The sequence below is a fragment of the Camelus ferus genome, chromosome 11, assembly GCF_009834535.1.
Source record: "Camelus ferus isolate YT-003-E chromosome 11, BCGSAC_Cfer_1.0, whole genome shotgun sequence".
Lineage (NCBI taxonomy): Eukaryota > Metazoa > Chordata > Mammalia > Artiodactyla > Camelidae > Camelus > Camelus ferus.
The window spans coordinates 5,058,164-5,076,152 of NC_045706.1; the positions used below are offsets into that span (position 1 = coordinate 5,058,164).

General features: G+C 50.5%; 1 protein-coding gene across 1 annotated transcript in view; it reads right to left on the minus strand.

The window, feature by feature from the left end:
• The window catches only part of DOCK1 (dedicator of cytokinesis 1), a 484,302-nt gene that overhangs the window by 376,348 nt on the left and 89,965 nt on the right, over positions 1-17,989 (minus strand). Inside the window, 6 exon segments of the mRNA XM_032490663.1 lie at positions 4,200-4,297; positions 9,711-9,894; positions 10,290-10,393; positions 15,403-15,475; positions 16,398-16,496; positions 17,641-17,765. Of these exon segments, the coding sequence (XP_032346554.1) occupies positions 4,200-4,297; positions 9,711-9,894; positions 10,290-10,393; positions 15,403-15,475; positions 16,398-16,496; positions 17,641-17,765 (683 nt within the window).

Here is a 17,989-nt window from a genome sequence, read left to right on the forward strand (position 1 = left end):
CATGGCAATCAAGTGGTTCTTAAAAACAGAAGGACAGGGGAGGGTACAGCTCAGCAGAGCACGCGCTTAGCACGCACAAGGTCCTGGGCTCAGCCCCCAGTCCCTCCACTAAATAGGTAGGCAGGTAGGTAGGTAGGTAGACAGACAGACAGACAGACAGACAGATAAAAAAGATACCTCCCCACTTCCAAAGAAAAAAAGCACAATTAAAACAAAGGAGTAAGGGTCCCCACAGCCGGGACAGAAGACTGGCTGAATGAGATCCCTGGACCAGATCTTCCTGGGCAGCTGGGCCCATGCACAGAACCCCTTCATGTCCCCACAGAGGATCTCAGACGGTTTGAGCCCCAGACCGAGGAACCAAACCCGGGGACTCGCCCCCCAGCTGGTGCTCACTGCCTGCCCGGCGTGAGCTGTGGAACCCTGCAACAGCCCCACATTTAGTGCCCCACAGCTCTCCTTCCGGAGGGAGGACGTGCTCTCAGACCCAGTAAGAGACCTGAGGCCCGCCCGGCATAACACCCTCATTCTAGTCCACTGCGCCACCCACCACCTAATCTGTGTCTCATATCAACGGCGGGGGAATGAAAGCACCCTGACCAGGAGGCACTCCAGTCTGGACGTCAAGGGCTCCGTCAACTCTGTAATTACTTAAGCCTGAGCCACCTCGTTACTTTTGTATCACTGCTCTTCGTTTTCAGGTTGTAAAAGCTTTGCAAAGGTCAAAACTTAACTCCATCTGCTAACAGCCCAATGTTCCTGCCAACGGACTCACCAGGCGCCGGCCCTGGCTTGTCACAGTTTATGTAAATAAGGCACATGACCCCACCCCCCACCCCACCCAGGCAAATGACACAGAAACATGACTGCAGAGAGCTGGAGCCTTGGGTATCTGGCTGCAGTCCCAGAAGTGCAGGGACACGCGTGTTCTGCAGGGGAGCCCTCCCACGGGGCCACAAGAGGGCTTCTTTCGACATTTGCCCTCGTTCCAAGGCTATCCACCAGAGGATCAAAATCACCATTTTCACTTCCCATCAGAATGAGAAACTGCATCTTTTACTAAATGGGTGAATACTTTTCTCAGTCTATCAGCAGTGTTCTCTTTCCACTGCAAGTTATAAACATACAGAAGGGAGGCCTTGAATAAGTCAAATAAAACCCACAGTCCGTCAGCATCCTTAACAGAATGAAAGGAGGGTGGGAAAGGATAAATCAGGGGTTGGGGATTAACAGACACACATTACTGTATGTAAAACAGATAAATAAGGACCTACTGTACAGCACAGGGAACTATATTCAATTTCTTGTAATAACCTATAATGGAAAAGAATCTGAAAAGAAAAAATATATATGTATGTATGTAACTGAATCACTTCATGTACACCTGAAACTAACATTGTAAATTGACTATACTTCAATAAAAATTAAAAAAAAAAAAAAAGACTGAAAGGAGACCCATGCAGGGTGGGGTTCCCTCTGGCCCTGGCTCCCATCAACAGTCCTGTGGCCTTAGATGAGTCAGTTCACGGCTCTAGGCCCACAGGGTGTTAGAACACAAAGAAAATGGGAAGGAATAAACTCAGGCAGAGCAGGTAAGGGGTGGACGGGGCACCCAGGCCTGGGGGGTACCACTGAACACGGGAAGAAGAGGGAGAGATGTGAAACCGTCTCCAGGCATGAACAACAGAACCTGCTAACAGATTAGGTAAGAGGAACCAGGGAGAGAACAAGACCAGACGATTCCAGATTTTCCCCGTTAAGTGTTAACAACAGGGCAACCAAAGTGTAAGTAATTCCTCATGTGACTCGGGGACTTAAAAATGACAGCGGACACGATGCCATTAATTGTGTGTCTTTTAAAGTTATGTTAACTTACTCGCCCAGTTTCCGTCTGAATTCGGGAATTTACAGAGCCCAGGGAAGTTTAAAATGCAATTAACATTGTCCAAGCCAGGAGAAGAAGACAAGGACCGGGAAAAAGATGATTAAAATTTGAAGATTAGTGAGGATATGTTTGAATGGGGATACGATGAATTTAGGGCAACAGCGCCACCACATTCATTTACACTTAAGTTAACCACACTGCTGCTTAATTAAGGCCATTTTAAGTAATTAATTTTCCCAGAGATAAGGGAGTCTCCCTCAGCAGGCGCCTCTCACAGAGGGAGAGACACAGACCAGGCAGTGGGGACCTTGCTCACGGGAGACCGCGAGCGGGGGGCGAGCTTGCTGCGTGTCAGCCACAGTGAAGCCCCGTGAACACGGAAACGCACCCCCTCAGGTACAAGGAGAAGCCGTGAACAGGTGGGAGGCAAGGACAGCCTGATACTAAAGAAAATACCAGAACCACTGTGTCTGCACCAAGTACCAACTAAAGAACCACAGAATCCGAGCCCTCAGCGGGATCCCCGATCATGCCAGGCTGACGGTCCTGCCTTAGAGGAAGACCCCAGACGGCCAGGGACACTGCTCTCAAGCCTCCTCTGTGTGATGCTAACAAGTGAGCCCAAGGTCACGTGGGAGGAACACGGCCCAGACAAGGCTGAGCGCTGCGAAGTTTCAGACACACCGCGTCCCTCTCCACATCAGTGACAGGAGGTCTGGGTGAGCCGAGAGCCAGGGTTAAATTAACAGCGGGGATGGTAACGACAATGATGATGTTACCGAAACTCGGGTCGGCTGCTCGCCGCTCCAGAGGCAAGCGTTGGTAGAAAGAAAAGTTTTATCCTGGAGGCCGGCAACCGGAGGAGAAGGCAGACTTATGTCCAAAGGCCAATTCCCCACTGCTGATCGGTGGGCAAGAACTTTTAAAGCGGAGTTTCAGGTATGTGTGGGGAGGGAGGGGGCTATGTGCAGAACAGCACAGTCAGCTCTGACAGTCATCTTGAATTTGCTCATGCGGTCATCTGGTCAGCGTCACCTTGATTGCTTTAAGTCCAGTTAATCTTCAGTTCGGGGTCAGTTTGTTCCCATGTCTTTGAGGCCAGTTCCCGGAACTGTGGCAGCTTCTCTAATGACAACAGTCTGGTCATCATGTAGCAAACTTTTCCCACCTAGTGGGGCTTTCAGTGTCTACAAAACAGCTCTAAGGACAGGGCTCGGAACATTGTCTGTAGCCCCTGAGGAGGAGCTAAAGGTCCTTGACCTTAATGACTAACCATGATAATTTTGTTTTGTTTGACTATTTCCCTCTGTTTCTATATTTTCTCATTTCTCTGATTGAACTTATTCTTTGACTAAAGATTTCCTACAGACAAGAGGCAGGTAGAAGACACGTGGCAGGGGAGAGGGGATGTCTGTCCTGGGAAGGCCCCATAGGCTCCTGCTCTGTTTCAATAATGATAAATGCGGAAACTCCCGGAGGACCTCCCAGGGGCCAGCTACAAGCGACCTTATCTCATTTAACCTGCACAACAACCCTCGGAAGAAGGCACTCTGTATCTCCACTGAACAGCAGGGGAAGCAAGGCTTAAAGGGGTTATTAACCTTTCTCAGCCCCACAGCAAGGATCCTTGGTTGATTCCAAAGCCCATTACCATCACAGTGAAGCCAGACTGTCATCCTCAACCAGAGTCCACAGGACGTCTGTCTCTTGGAGGCATGTGTTCACATCCAAAAGAACACATTTGTTACAGGGATTATACCAAGAACCCCACAAAGTCAGACACCGTTTTATTGTGCTCGGCAGATACTGCGGGTTTTACAAATCGAAGGTTTGTGGCAACCTTGTGTTGAGCACGCCCATTGGCACCATTTTCCCAGCAGCATTTGCTCACTTCGCATCTGTGTCACATGTTGGTAATCCTCGCGATATTTCAAACTTTGTCATTGTTATGGGATTTGTTACGGATCTGTGATCAGTGATCTTTGGTGTAACTGCCGCAAGAAGTCACCCCTCATGAAGGCTCAGGTAACGGTTAGCATTTTTTCTAACCATGAAGTATTTGTCACGATGGCGTATACATGGTTTTGTTAGACACGATGCTGCCGCACGCTCAACAGATTACACTACAGTGCAAACATAACTTTCATACAAACTGGGGAACGAAATAATTTGCGTGAGTTGCTCACTGCAGTGGTCTGGACCTGAAGCCACAATATCGGGGAGGTGCCCCCGTATGCCTTGGAAGGGAGTGTCTACATCTAACGATACACAGCAGGGCAGCAGGACAGCCAGGACGACGTGCGACCCTCGTTACCTTCACCACTTCGCCACCGTCGACCTTCATCAGCTGTCTCAGGTTCTGCTGCAGCAGGTTGGTGTTGGAACGCCACTTCAGAAGCCCCAGGAGGTCCACTGGAAATGGAAAATGAAAATGAGTCCCTCCCAGCGAGAACTCTGTCTCGCTTGCTCATGTATCATGTGACGTCCCCTACGTAATTTTCTGAACAGAAAAATCAACCCTATTTGGAAACGTTCGCCAGCCAAATATTTCATTACTTTCCAGCAACATACTTGACGCCTAGTGTGGCTGAATTCATTACTTCCAACTACATTTACCATGAAATGATGTCCACGTAGAAGCTTTAAAAAGGCATTTGGGAGCCTACGAAAGAAGGACTGGCCTTTCCGATCCACGAGAAGGCAGAGCGGAGCGGCAGCAGGCCTGTGAGGCCACTCACCATTCAGGGCTGTCCCGGCAGCTTCTCCCAAATGGTTTTTCCCAGTTTGAGAATCAGATTCTTATTTTTTTTTAATAAAGTAATATAAAACAATCAAGGCAAACTCAAGTACTGAGCCTGCAAGGCTACAGTCCTAAAGGACACAAGCACCCTGGCCCTGAGACCACTGCTGGGCTGAGTCTGCAGCCCTCACCCAGGCCTGACCCTTCCATCAGTTTTATGTTTATTTCCTAATAGAAAAATCACAAATTGAACATATTGATTTTTGCTACTCAGTGTGGAAGACGATGCTGAGAAATGATTTTGTTTACAGAAGCAAGACGTCTTTAAGCCATGAAGACAGAATCCAAAACATCTCTGGGAAAGGACGTGTGCCCACACAATTTTCACTTGAAGTCCTATTAATATGCCATTACGTGAAAAAACACCATCAGGAAAAGCACATCTAATTTACTGTTTATGCTCATCAGGAATGAACTTCTGCTCCAGAAATGGGCTCCGTAAGAAAAACCCTAGTTAATACTGAAAAGAAAAACGGAATTTTGACAATAGGTGGAATTTCAGGGAACTCAAGACACCAATTGTAATTTGAGGATCAAACCACACAAAAGGCATACGTGCGATGAGGCTCCAAACCCACACTCTCAACTTGTGGCCTCACCCCCTAGGAAAGCTGACAAAGGGAAGAGTTAAAAACAGGAAAACACAAAGGGGACAGCATCCTAGTGTCCTGTGGAAGAGACCACGGAGACTCAAACACCAGCTGGGCCACGCCACCAGTATCTGACCTTGGGCAAGTCCCTTCACCTCGGTTTTCCTATCTGAGCAATGGGCACAATGTTGCCTAAATCAGGGTTGGTGCAAGAATTGAAGGGCAAAACATGGAGAAAGCACTTGGAATGATGCCCAGCAGGAAGACCAACAGCAGCCCATCAAAGAGACAATCAGGAATTGAAAATTTTCGGTATTCATCGTGAAAGTTAACCTGTTTTAATTTCTACCCTAAGTGAAATAATGAAAAAACTACATTCTGTCCAAACATGCTCTCAGTCCCAAGCTAAGGGAGATTTCCACCTCCCAAGAGTTACCAGTGGGCATTGTGTTTTGTTTTGTTTTTTTAATAATTGAAGAACAGTCAGTTACAATGTGTCAATTTCTGGTGTACAGCACAATGTCCCAGTCACACATATACATGCACATATTTGTTTTCATTTTCTTTTCTATTAAAGTTTACTACTAGATATTGAATATAGTTCTTTGTGCTATAGAGAAGAAATTTGGTTTTTATCCATTTTTATATAGTGGTTAACCTTTGCAAATCTCAAACTCCCAAGTTTATTATCCCAAACTCCCACCCTCTTTCCCCCAGTACATAAAATTGTTTACTATGACTGTGAGTCTGTTTCTGTTTTGTAGATGAGTTCATTAGTGTCCACTTTTTTCTTTTCTTTTAGATTCTACATATGAGTGATATCATATGGTATTTTTCTTTCTCTGTCTGGCTTACTTCACTTAGAATGACGATCTCCAGGTCTATCCATGTTGCTGCAAATGGCATTATTTTATTTTTTATCACTAAGTAGTACCCCATTATATAAATATACCATAACTTCCTTATTCAGTCATCTGTCAATGGACATTTAGGTTGCTTCCATGTCTTGACTATTGTAAATAGTGCTGCTATGAACACTGGGGTACATGATCTTTTTGGCCTAGAGTTCCCTCTGGATATATGCCCAGAAGTGGGATTGCTGGATCATATGGTAAGTCTATTTTTAGTCTTTTGAGAAATCTCCATACTGTTTTCCATAATGGCTACACCAAACTATATTCCCACCAGCGATGTAGGAGGGTTCCCTTTTCTCCATCCACACTCCCTCCAGCATTTATCATTCGTCCATTTTTTAATGATGGCCATTCTAACTGGTGTAAGGTGATGCCTCATTGTAGTTTTGATTTGCAACCAGCGGTTTTTTAACGGAGACTCATTAATCTGGATCCCATTCATGCAAAGTTAGTGGCACTTTGGATAAGAGCGAGCCTGACGTTTACCTCTGTGTTGTAAATTTGAGAAAAAATACAGCTGGGTAAATCAGCAGGGACAAACGCCTCTGAGGAGGGGGAGCTTGTCCAGCCCGCCAGCCCCCCAGGTCCTCTCCTCTCGTCTCATTCCCAGGAAACCACTGCACTTTGACCTGTAATAATTCTGTCCCATGACTTCTCTCTAATCACATAGCAAGCTGACTGAGCAAAGGACCACATCTCCTACTTTTTTTCGTATCTCCCATAGCATCCAGCATAAAGCTGAGAACAGAGAGGTTTAATACAAACCTCAATGAATAATTCAGCCACCCTTTTCCCTAAGTAATGGAACTTTGGAGTAACAAATCATGGTTTCAGAGAAATGGCTCCCTCAGAGGAGAATCTGGGGCTCAAAGCCAGACGCCAATGGAGGCAGCTCCGGCTTGCACACACCTGACACACCACCATCCCAAAAAGAGGAATCACTGGCTGGTGTGAAAGGAACAACAAAAGACGTCCCCCTGACTCTTAGTGAGCGAGTTACCACATCGGGATCTCCTGGTTGCCCGGCAACAGCTGCTGCCGAGACCAGGGTGCTGTGCCCCCCGGTTCCAGGGAGGGGCCTACCCTGCGTCTGGTGAGATTCAAAGAGCTTGGAGGTGAGAGGAGGGGTTGACTCATCCCCTTGGGATATTTCTGTGACTTAATACCTTGAGGATGTCCTAGTTTGCCATCCTCTTCTCCAGGGATATGTGGGTTTAAGAAGGATTGTGTGGGTCTCACAACCTAACTGCTACTCAGAACACTGTTTTAATGGGAAAATACATTCAAGTCCCTAATAACCACTCCAAACTTGCTTTTGGAATACAACCCACGCTCTGGGATGGTGGCTTCCTACACAGTGAAAATGGCGAGACGCAGCAGAACTCAGAGGGCCCCACATACGGGAGCTGACTCACTAGAGAGGCTGCCACTGCCCTGAGTTAAAGAAGAGCAGTGGAGCAGCCATCAGGCTAGTCAATTATTAGGGCCAAATCGAGACAGTAACATCTGACCTGCAGGGTCATCCTTTCCATAACCCAGCGTCAAGCCAGCACCCACCTGGTGGACGGCACGTTCCCTGGGCACTAACCACGCAGGCTCCCTGTGCATCCCTGACCTGCCCCTGCATGCACAGAGCCCAATGCCCCAGGGAAGGGCGTTCATCTGTCTATGGAGCTTACTGCACAGGCTACAGTCATTCTTGATGCTTCGATAAAGTACCCTGATGAAAAAGGTAAATGATAAAAGTAACGTTGGAGAGATGTATCCAGATGGCCTTCGAGGGTTTGAGTGATGTGTCTCCCCCCACGCCCCCGCCTAGCTCCCCTGTGAGACAGGAGGCAAGAGCACAGGTTGCACAGCCCGGCACGGCAGGGCAGACAGCAGGCGGTGCTCGCTGAAGCAGGGCCGGCACGCCCAGCCCAGCGCGCTCCCCGCCACGACGCAGGGCCTTCCAGGCGAGGGGTTACCTCTGTCCTGTGGTTATCCTGTTAAAGTCTGAATGCTGACTGTCCCCTGGGCAACCCGAGACTACTACCAAGATGTACAGACAACCCCCAGGGACACAATTCGTGACAGCCACAGACATTAACAAGCAAAATCCCTGTCGGGCGGCTAAGAGGGAAAAATTGGATTTTCAAGCCGATTTTTGAGAAAGCATAAAGCTACTTGGCAGAGCTGTGAGCCCATCACCTTTGGGGGACTTGAAATGTGGGATCTTGCACAGGAGGCTCGGCCTCGGCCAGACAGTGTGCTCTGAATGAGAAGCAGCCACGGCCGAACAGCCATGCTGCCGGGAGGCCACAAACAGCATTAGCAACGCAGAGTGGCCAGGGCCACAGGCACCAGCTGATGCTGTGTTACAGCCACACTTGGGGTGAGTGCATCGGCAAAAGGGGGGCCTTACCTCACCATCAGGGAAGTAGAAATGTCATCAAAACCAACTTGTAAAACTAAAAATCATTGGTAATTACCTTAATGAACAGCTGGGAAAGGGGGAGACATAGGGAGAGTAGGGGCCTCACACCCAGAGCTCCCGCGGTGCTCACAGAGCCCTCTTACAGAGGCAGGCACTGTGACCCGTGCACAGATGAGGAAAATCAGCTCAGAGCCTCCAGTTCAAGGTCACTCCCAGGGTTACAATTAGCACAGGGCCAGGGCTCAAGCCCCAGGCTTTGGTCTGACTCCAAGTCACTTGAATTTTCCTTTATACCATTCCACCATCCCTTGATCAAGAAGCTTTTATAAAAGTAAATCCATTGCAGAATATAACTCAGTCATAAAAAAGAATGAAATAATGGCATTTGCAGCAACAGGGATGGACCTAGAGATCATCATATTAAGTAAAGTAAGTCAAAGACAAGTATCAGATGGTATCACTAATATGTGTAATCTAAAAAAACAAAGATACAAACAAACTTATTTACAAACCAGAAACAGACTCTCACACATAGAAAACAACTATGGTTACCAAAGGGGAAAGGGGCAGGGGGTAGGCATAAACTAGGAGTCTGGGATTAGCAGATACACACTACTAAATGTAAAATAGATGAACGACAAGGACCTACTGTACAGCACAGGGAACTAATTCAATATCTTGTAATAATCTAAATGGAAAATCATCTGAAAAAGTATATATATGTATATGTATAAATGAAGCACTTTGCTGTACACCTGAAACTAACACAACATTGTAAATCAACTAGACTTCAATTTTTTAAAAAAAGATTAATATTATAGCATATTAGAGCAGGAAAAAAAAAGTAAATCCGTGGCTTGATCTCTCTTTAAGGTTAATTCTTAGCGTGAAATCGGGATGTGAATTTCAGAGCAGAATGGGTGTCACCACCTCTCTCCTCACTCATGAAGAGCCACATGGGCCACCACAGCGGGATGGAGTGAATGATTCGCAGGCCGTGTTCGGGCACTGATAGAGGCCTCCTCCGTTCAGCGGGAAGCACGAGGAAGATGGGTTGAGGGAGCAAAAACTCCCAGGGTGAGCACGTCTCTACCCCTGCCCTCACCATTCTGGGTCAGCTTGGTGGAGCACACGAGTGTGGAGATCTGAAAGGAGTCTTTGCTGATGGTGCAGCTCCCCAGACTCTGCATGCTCTTGCCCGTGGCCGAGTGGCCCTTCTCCTCCAGCTCGGCTTTCGTGGAGGGCAGACTCAAGTACGTGCCGGCGTCTTCCAGCTTCTTGGCTTCGGCCTGTGGGTTTAACGATGCAACATGTCAGAGGCCGTTCACAAGCACATGCCATTTTTTCTATCCCTTGTTACCCTTAATCCTTTTAACCAGCACGATATTTGCTCTTTATCATTTGCCAAACTGCTTATTTTAATGATTTCCCTTATTCCTGGAGATTAATTCATGGTCACAGAGCATTTTTTTAACACAGCACCTCATGTGTTATTACACACATCAGTTTCTCTCATTAGGAACAGCAAAAAAGCTGGTCATCTGAAATGTTCATCTGCATAATTAAATGTGGCCAGAGAATAGTTTTCTCACAAAGATGGGAGATGTCCACTCAGGCCAGGAAGCCCAGGAAAGTCTGAAACATTTAGCAATGTTAGCAAGGTTGTGCCAACAGGACGGGGTACCTTATAGACGATGAGGTCGTGCTCCCCGTCTCTCAGAGTGGTGCCGTCGTATCTCATCAGCTTGACAAAAGCCAGGGCAAATATCTTCTCAGATTTGTCCTTGGCTGCAAGAGAAATCAATAATCATTCCAATTGCCGTCACAACAAGACAACATCATGAACGCTGCGGGGGCTGCCTGTCTGAAGCAGATCATGAAACTGTATGGACAGATGTTAACACGTAAATAAACGGAGACACAGACGACGTTCGCCTATCCTAAAGGGATCCACGGTGCCCAAATTAATCTGTAAATTCAAAGCAACTCCAATCAAAATCTCATGGGAAGGGTTCCTTGTAGGACCTGAAAACAGACTCTAGAGTAAAGGGCCAATAGGAGGAGGGTGGTTTTGAAGAGGAACGTGGAAGAAAGCCTGCAATACGGAAGGCCAAGAGTAACCATGAAGGGGTGGTAATGACGATGGTGCGGTTTTAACACGGGGACTCACAGACCAACGGGAACCAACAGGATATGCAAACACAGGCCATCGCACATGACCACCTGGAAGGGGCAGACCGACCCTTCACTAAGGAAACAGACCGTTAACATGGAAAAGCAAAATAGATGGACCCCAACCTCACAGCATCCACGAAGACGAGCTCCGGGTGGACAACACCCCGGAACGTGAAATTTCACTCTCTTTGCAAGAACGTTCTTCCCCCAGAATCTGCCTGTGAGATGCATCCCCTCACTTCACTCAAGTTTCTGGTGAAGTTGTCACCTGCTCCGAAGTGACCAGCCCGCCCAGAAGAGTCCATGAGTAACCTGATCACACTCCTTTGCCTCAACTGACCGATCTGTCTTCATAGTCGCCATGGGCTGAATTGTGCCCCAAAATTCTGATGCCGAAGGCTACCCGTCACGTGGCTGCACTGGAGAAAAGGCCGGTAAGGAGGGGCTTAAGGTTAAATGGGGCTCTGATCCCACAGAAGGGGGGCCTTATAAGAAGAGGAAGGGATGCCAGCGCTCTCCTCTTCCTCGTGAGTTCGCAGAGAGAAGGCGGCTGTCTGCAAACTAGAAGAGGATCCTCCCCAGAATCCGACCACGCTGCCACCCTGATCTCAGGCTCCCAGCCTCCAGAACTGAGACAGTACATCCCTGTTGTTTAAGTCACCCAGCCTGTGACAACAGTCCTTATCACTACCAGATCACCAGGCCTATAACATGTGCGTGTGTGTGTGTGTGTGTGTGTGTGTGTGGATTTGTGGTTTATTGTTAGTTTCACCCACTGGACTCTGGCACACAAGAGACGCCGTGTACTTTTTCACTGCTGTTTCCCCAGGGCGTGAAATAGCACCTGCCTTACATTAGCTGCTTGAAAAATATTTGCTCTAGTTGGGGTGACGCCAACATATATGTTCTTTCAGATAACAAAGAAAACAAAAGCTAGTGGTCTGTGAAAAGGTGAGGGTGGGAACAGGACGATCGGCTGGATGGTTGGAGAGTCTCTCTAGATGCCGAGCAACATAGGACCCGAGATGTAAACCTTTCAGGAGAAGAGATGCCAAATACGGAGGCCCTACGTGGGACCGAAAGCCGGTGTGGCAGGTGCATGTGGGCAGTGAGGGCTCCAGGTGGGCAGGCGCCAGGCCAGGGAGAGAACAGATAAGGAGTCGGGACTGAAGAAACGGATGTGTGATGAATTTTCCAAGATGCCAGCTGAATATAGCATGGGAACGCTGAGTTTCAGAGCTAGAAGACACCTTTAAAATTAGATGTCCCAGATTCTCTTTTTAGAGGTGAAAGGTCAGAGGGCAAAGAGCAATACATCCAGCCACCTTGGGTCAGGGGCTCAAGGTATTTACACTGAGACGCCACTGCATGAGACACCATGTCTCATTCATCTCTGCACTCCTGGTGTCCATCCATCTCTGGCACACAGTAGGTGCTCAATGCATTCCAGCTAATTAGACGGATGAATCAGTGATGGACCCACCAAAAATCAAGGATAAAAGCAAAAAAATGTTGTCTCCTAGGAACTGAGAAAAGAACTTTGTAACACAGTTCTAGAAAACAGAAAACATCTCAGGGCTCAGATGAGAAAGAAGGGATCCTTTTAAGTCTGGACTGCCATGAAAACAAGTAAAACTTGTCTCTGTGAAAGCAGCTGTGGTTCAGGACTCGGGACCGACGCCGCCAGCAGACGGCCTCCCCTGATCCTACTCATTAAGAAGCACAAATTTTAAAAGTGCACCTTTTATAAACAGCCTGCATATTCGCATCCAGGGAATGGACTACCTCTGTTACATGGTCATCAGCGGTCTTTGCAAGGCGGACAACAAAATTACAAGAGCTCAGGGGCCACAGGAGACGGCCACGTGCCCCAGAGAGCGGGCTGGGGCTGGGGGGCTGCCCCCCCCACCAGCCCCGACCAGCAAGGCAAGCTCAGCTCCCAGCAGGCTGGACCCGGAAGCCTCACAGCCGCTCACGTCCATGTGAAACACCAGCTGAAGCGCCTGGAATTGCTAACAAGTTGCAGAGGAGTGTTAGAGTGTCAGGCGGTCACGTCAGCACCAAACTTCCCAACCCCAAGGACAGGTCCTGGGGTGAGAAATCTCATCACTTGCTTCCTTTACGGGTAAAGCAGGTCAGATTGCGCTGGGGGCGGCAGGGGGGGCGTGCCGTGTGGCCCCCGTTCTTTCTCTCTCTGACCCGGAGCACCCGCAGAGGCCCGGCGGCCGCCCTCATTCCAGCCGCGGACAGCTCGGGGCTCCGTCAGCATCACGCTCCCCATGACCCCACACACTGAGGCCGGGGAGGCTTCACTAATTGTGCAAATGTGTCGTGGTATAGCGGGTGACGGCCTCGCGTCTATAATGAGCACTTAAAACTAACAGGAGAAACAAGGATTTTAAAATTAAAAGGCTACAGAAGAGACCCCTCCTGACCTAGTGGAATCAATCAGAGAGGACGAGTTTGCTACAAAGAGGGAGCGCGTCTGAGACGAGCCCTCTGTGTGTGCTGGACCTTCCTGCCCTGCGGCGGGCCCCCCGCCCGCCCCTCCCCTGCAGCCCACCCGGCCACGCTGTGCCTCCTGCTGCTTCACTTGTGCCACTCCGGCCTCCAGGACCCGGCTGAGGACAAACCTGCCCCAGAGTGCCCCCCTATTCGCGCACCCGACTCTGCCCGCCCCGCACCTCTGCCTAACTCACGGGATGCGCCCAGGCCGCCGCTCTCCACTTGGCTCTTGCAAGCTGACCTCACTCCTCAACCCCAGCCTAAGTCCTGCAAGAGGAGAGAACTCTCTCCGTGAGCTGCGTATACAGCAGGTGCTAAACAAACACCAGGTGCTGGCAGTGGCCTCCCCCAAGGCCGGGGTGTGTGAATGCTTAGACACAGGGACAGGGGTTCGAACCAGAGCTCTGCCACTGACAATTAGAGGACTTTGGGACACCAGGGGGTGGGTCTCTGAGCCTCAGTTTCCTCCTCTAATGCGGGAAGTGATGAGCACGCCGATACCCATGGGATTGCTGCAGGGACTGATCTAAATGAAGGAGTGAGACACTGTGCCGGGGGCAGAGCAGGAGCGCAGTGAGTGTCAGTTAAGTGGATGAGTGGGTGTCTGTGTCCAACATCTGCACCCATCCAAAGTGCCCTGCGCAGTGACAGCGCCCGGCCCACTGCCTGGCGGCCTGGATTTGGCCCTCAGGCAAGGGCACAAAGGTGGGCACTGCTCCGCAGCTGCCCAGACTTCACACCCAGCGCCTCCCACTCTTTTTTAGCCCCGACCCCTTCTTAGCCGGCCCCCTGTTCTGCTGAAACACTGAGACAGGACGGGACCAAAGGATGCTCGCAATCCCCACCCAGCTCCAACCTCCACACCCCCACCTACTTTGACAGACCCCGTGCTGTTCTAGACCCCTGGGCTCAGCCACCTCCCGGCCTCACCCCGCTGCACACACAGCTTCGAGCTGGTAGTCACACTCCACCCACCAGCTCTGTAGACCTCCAGCCTCTCCGACACCCCAGAGTGACTATCATCAGGGGCGAGGCTTCTCACCGGCCCCACACAGGGGTCTACGTCCCCCAGCTCCCAGCCTCCCTCATGTGTTCACTCTCCCAGGCTCCTCTCCTCACCCCGCCTCTGCAGGCTCCCCACCAAGGGGAGGGCGCAGGAGAGGCCCCCAGAAACAGGGAGAAGGATGCATACACCATCCCAGGAGCAGCTGCTCTGCGGAGCCCTGTTCTCTGCCAGGCAACAGCCGCCTCCGTCTCGCTTGGCCATCCAGACCCACCCCACCACGCATTCTTCTCCTCAAGCTAAAGACACACAGAGCCAGGGCTGAGGACCCCCATCTGTGTGGCCCTGGCCCCCACAGGGTCATTGGTGACAAGCACGCCCACCCAGACCACCCCCTCCCTCGATGCCGCCACACACAACAGTAGCCGACTCTGATTGTCACTTATGTTCCCAAATCTTAGCCCACTGCCAGATGGATACAGACCACAAAGGCCAGGAGGCGTGTCTTTCTTTTGGGGCATCTTGTTTAGTGTCCAGCCCAGGCCCACGCCCTTAGCACACAGTGAATTCAACACACGTGATAAGACAAACTTCAGCCATCGATAATAAATCCTTTTGCAACGTGAGTGATTCGAACACCAGCTCTTTCCTCCAAAAGTCTCGGCATCACGGCCGGGCTGCACAAACAGCCACGGGGAAAGGTCGGCCTGAGCTCCAGACGCCCGTGGCCACCAGCAAAGACAGAGAGGTCTTGCTCAAGGTTTCCCAGCCCAGCATAACGAGCATTAAGAGCCAATGTTTTAAATCTATTTGTTGTGTCTCAGCGACTCTTCTGCCGGACGGCACCATATTACAAGTCAGAGGGGAGAGGGGAAACCAAAGGGTAGAGCAGTTAGTCATAGCATCTCATTGAAAACTGCGAGAAGAAAATGAAGCTCTCCTGTGATCAGCTCAAACCAAGGCCACAACGCTTCCAGGGGAAAGGGTCACGGGGTGGGGGCGGGGGACGAGCCGAAGTGTCAGGACCTCACGGTGTTAGGTAACCTCGTTCTAGAACCATCTGCAGTGAGTAAGTGCATGAAAAACATGGGTAACAAAGCACTTGGTGACTCACAGTCCTGGGACGATCTGTGTCGGAAGGTGAAGCGGAGGTGACTGCGGTTCACGTCCTCGATGGGGATGGCCACCTGCGGAACAGAAAGGGCAGTGAGCGCCTCCGCCAGCACCCCCTCGCGGGACTGGACTTACTCTGCTGGAGACGCCCTGCACAGGGTGACACTGCAGGGTGGGGAAAGTCACACCTGATCCCCTACAGGAGTCTCCCCAAGGCAAACGCCTTCTGAAAATTTACACAAGATAATACCGTCCAGGATGCCAAGCTGCCTGGGCGAGACGGTGGGGTTTTTTTTGAACATCCTGATCCTCACTGTTCCAGAGTCTATTTTTACAAGTTGCCATTTCCCTTCTTAGCCCCGACTCGGAGGTGTCTGTCCTCCCTCCACAGCGGTGGGGACCTGCCCTCGGCTGCAGAAGGAAGGCTGTCCTTTTGTGACTTACAGTAGAGGAAAAAAATGCGTGCTGCCTTCAAGCCAACATTGTCCCTAATCTCAGAGCTAACATCTGTATTCCAGAGCCAACCGCCGGCCTGGGGTTCCAACACCCAAGCCCCTGGAGTGCAGGCTGCGTGGGGGCGTCGGCGAGCTGCAGGGAGTGCCACGGGGACAGGACCCACCTCCCCAGCGATGTCCTCCGCATATTGTCATCTCTATTTTTGTTACATTTGGGGTAAAGACAGCATGCCACACATAAAACAGACCCGGGAAGAGAAAGACAATAGCTATCTGTAGAGGACTCTGTCATTTGTCTCCATGAAAGTCCTATTTTTATGTCCAAAAGAAGATGAGACTAAATGTATTCCAAGAAATGCCAGTGTGGTTCCTTAGCAACCTTGAACGACTTTGCTGAGGGAGCCACGGAGCCAGCTGAGGGTGCCCACCGGCGGGCAGCCCCGGGCCGGCTGGCGGGGTGTGGGAGGTGGGGACTCCCTCGGGGTACCAGTGAGCGTCCCATAGTCGACCCCGTGGGGTCAAACGACCACGTGAAGGATACCTTAACAGTCTCAAACCAGCGCGGCTGCTTCACTTGGTAGTAAATCACGGACTTGTACTCTGAAATGGCTTCATCACCAGCGCCCGGGAAAATCACGTGCTTTAAAAGAAGGTATACAGAGGTCACATCAGACCTCATAGAGCTAGACACTGCATACACCCCCCTCTCCTCCCACCCCATTAAATGAGCCAGAAGGAGCAGCAGCACTCCAGGAATGCCATGCACCCCATCGCCAACAAGCACGCTCCCCGCCGTGGAAGGACGTCCGTCGGGAGCCCGCGTCAGCATAGAACCAGGATCTCAGACACTGAAGATCTTGAAGGTTGCATAGTCAGTACAGGGACGCCAAAGCCCTCCATCCTTCATGCTTTTACATCTGATAACGCCGACTCTAGGACCTGCGGGAGCTGCCTGGCTCACTCAGGGGCTAGAGTGAGGCCAACAGACCAAAAAGCACCCCTTCCCCTTCCTCCAGCCGTAAACACTGACCACTCAGCTCGGAGGAGAGAGACTCCAGTCAAGCCCACTGGCAGCACCACCTCTTTCTAGAGAGACTGGGCACGGGCCTCCCGGAGAGAAAGGATGCCCCCCTGCCTGCAACAGCTGAGCCTCAGGGACACACACAGGGCACTGCGCTCAGCCACACGGCCCAGGGGGGCCGCGGCTGGAGACCGGCAACAGAGCGGCAGCAGGCAGGGACGTCTGCCCGGGCATCCTAGCCTCTGGTCCTCAGGCGGCCACGGCCTCTGAACACCTCCCAGGATACCAGCCCTGCCGGCTGCTGTGACCACATAGGAGAACTCGGTAACCAACCACCACCCCCCAGGAAAGCACCAAGTTGGAGGCCCAGATTCAAACCCCAGTCCCACCTCTCATGAACTCTGACCCTGAGCAAGTCGACCGATTTCTCTGGGCCTCAGTTTCTTCATGTCTCAAAAGATGCCAAGAATAATATCTGAACTTCCAGTGTGGCTGTGCTGTTTGAGCCTCGGGTTTACGCCACCAAGTGGGGCACCAGGAGACGGTGTGGCTAAATAGGTGGTCAGGACCCCAGAGATGTCCTGACACAGGCCAGCTGCCGGGACCCGCTGGAAACCAGCCCTCAAAGGCGCGGGGAGCACGAGAGGAAAGAGCAAAGGCTCCCCCCAAGAAACGGGCTTGTGTCTTTCCACGCTCTGTAGCAGACCGAGGTGCACACCTGGAAACTCCAACACTACCGAGTGAACTTCGCAGCGATACATACCTCCAGCCGCTTTCCGTCTTCATCATAAACAGACACTGTAACCTCAACATTCTTCGCCGTGGTCTTGCTCCCTTTATCGAAATCTCCTTGAACCAGTGTTACGTAGATGTCGTTTCGAACATCACCTGGGGTGGGGGGAGGAAATTACGCCTTCAGAACCAATCCATTATTCATAGTGTAACCGTGAATTCTGCCGAAGTGTCTAACTCACCACCTCTTCTAGCAGAGTGTCATAAATACTGGATTAGATGATTATGAAATATTTTCTCCCAAATAGCCTCAGCGTTTAAAGACATGACAAAAGCAATTTTGTTAAGACTCGCAAGAAAGAGGAAGATGTCACGGCGCC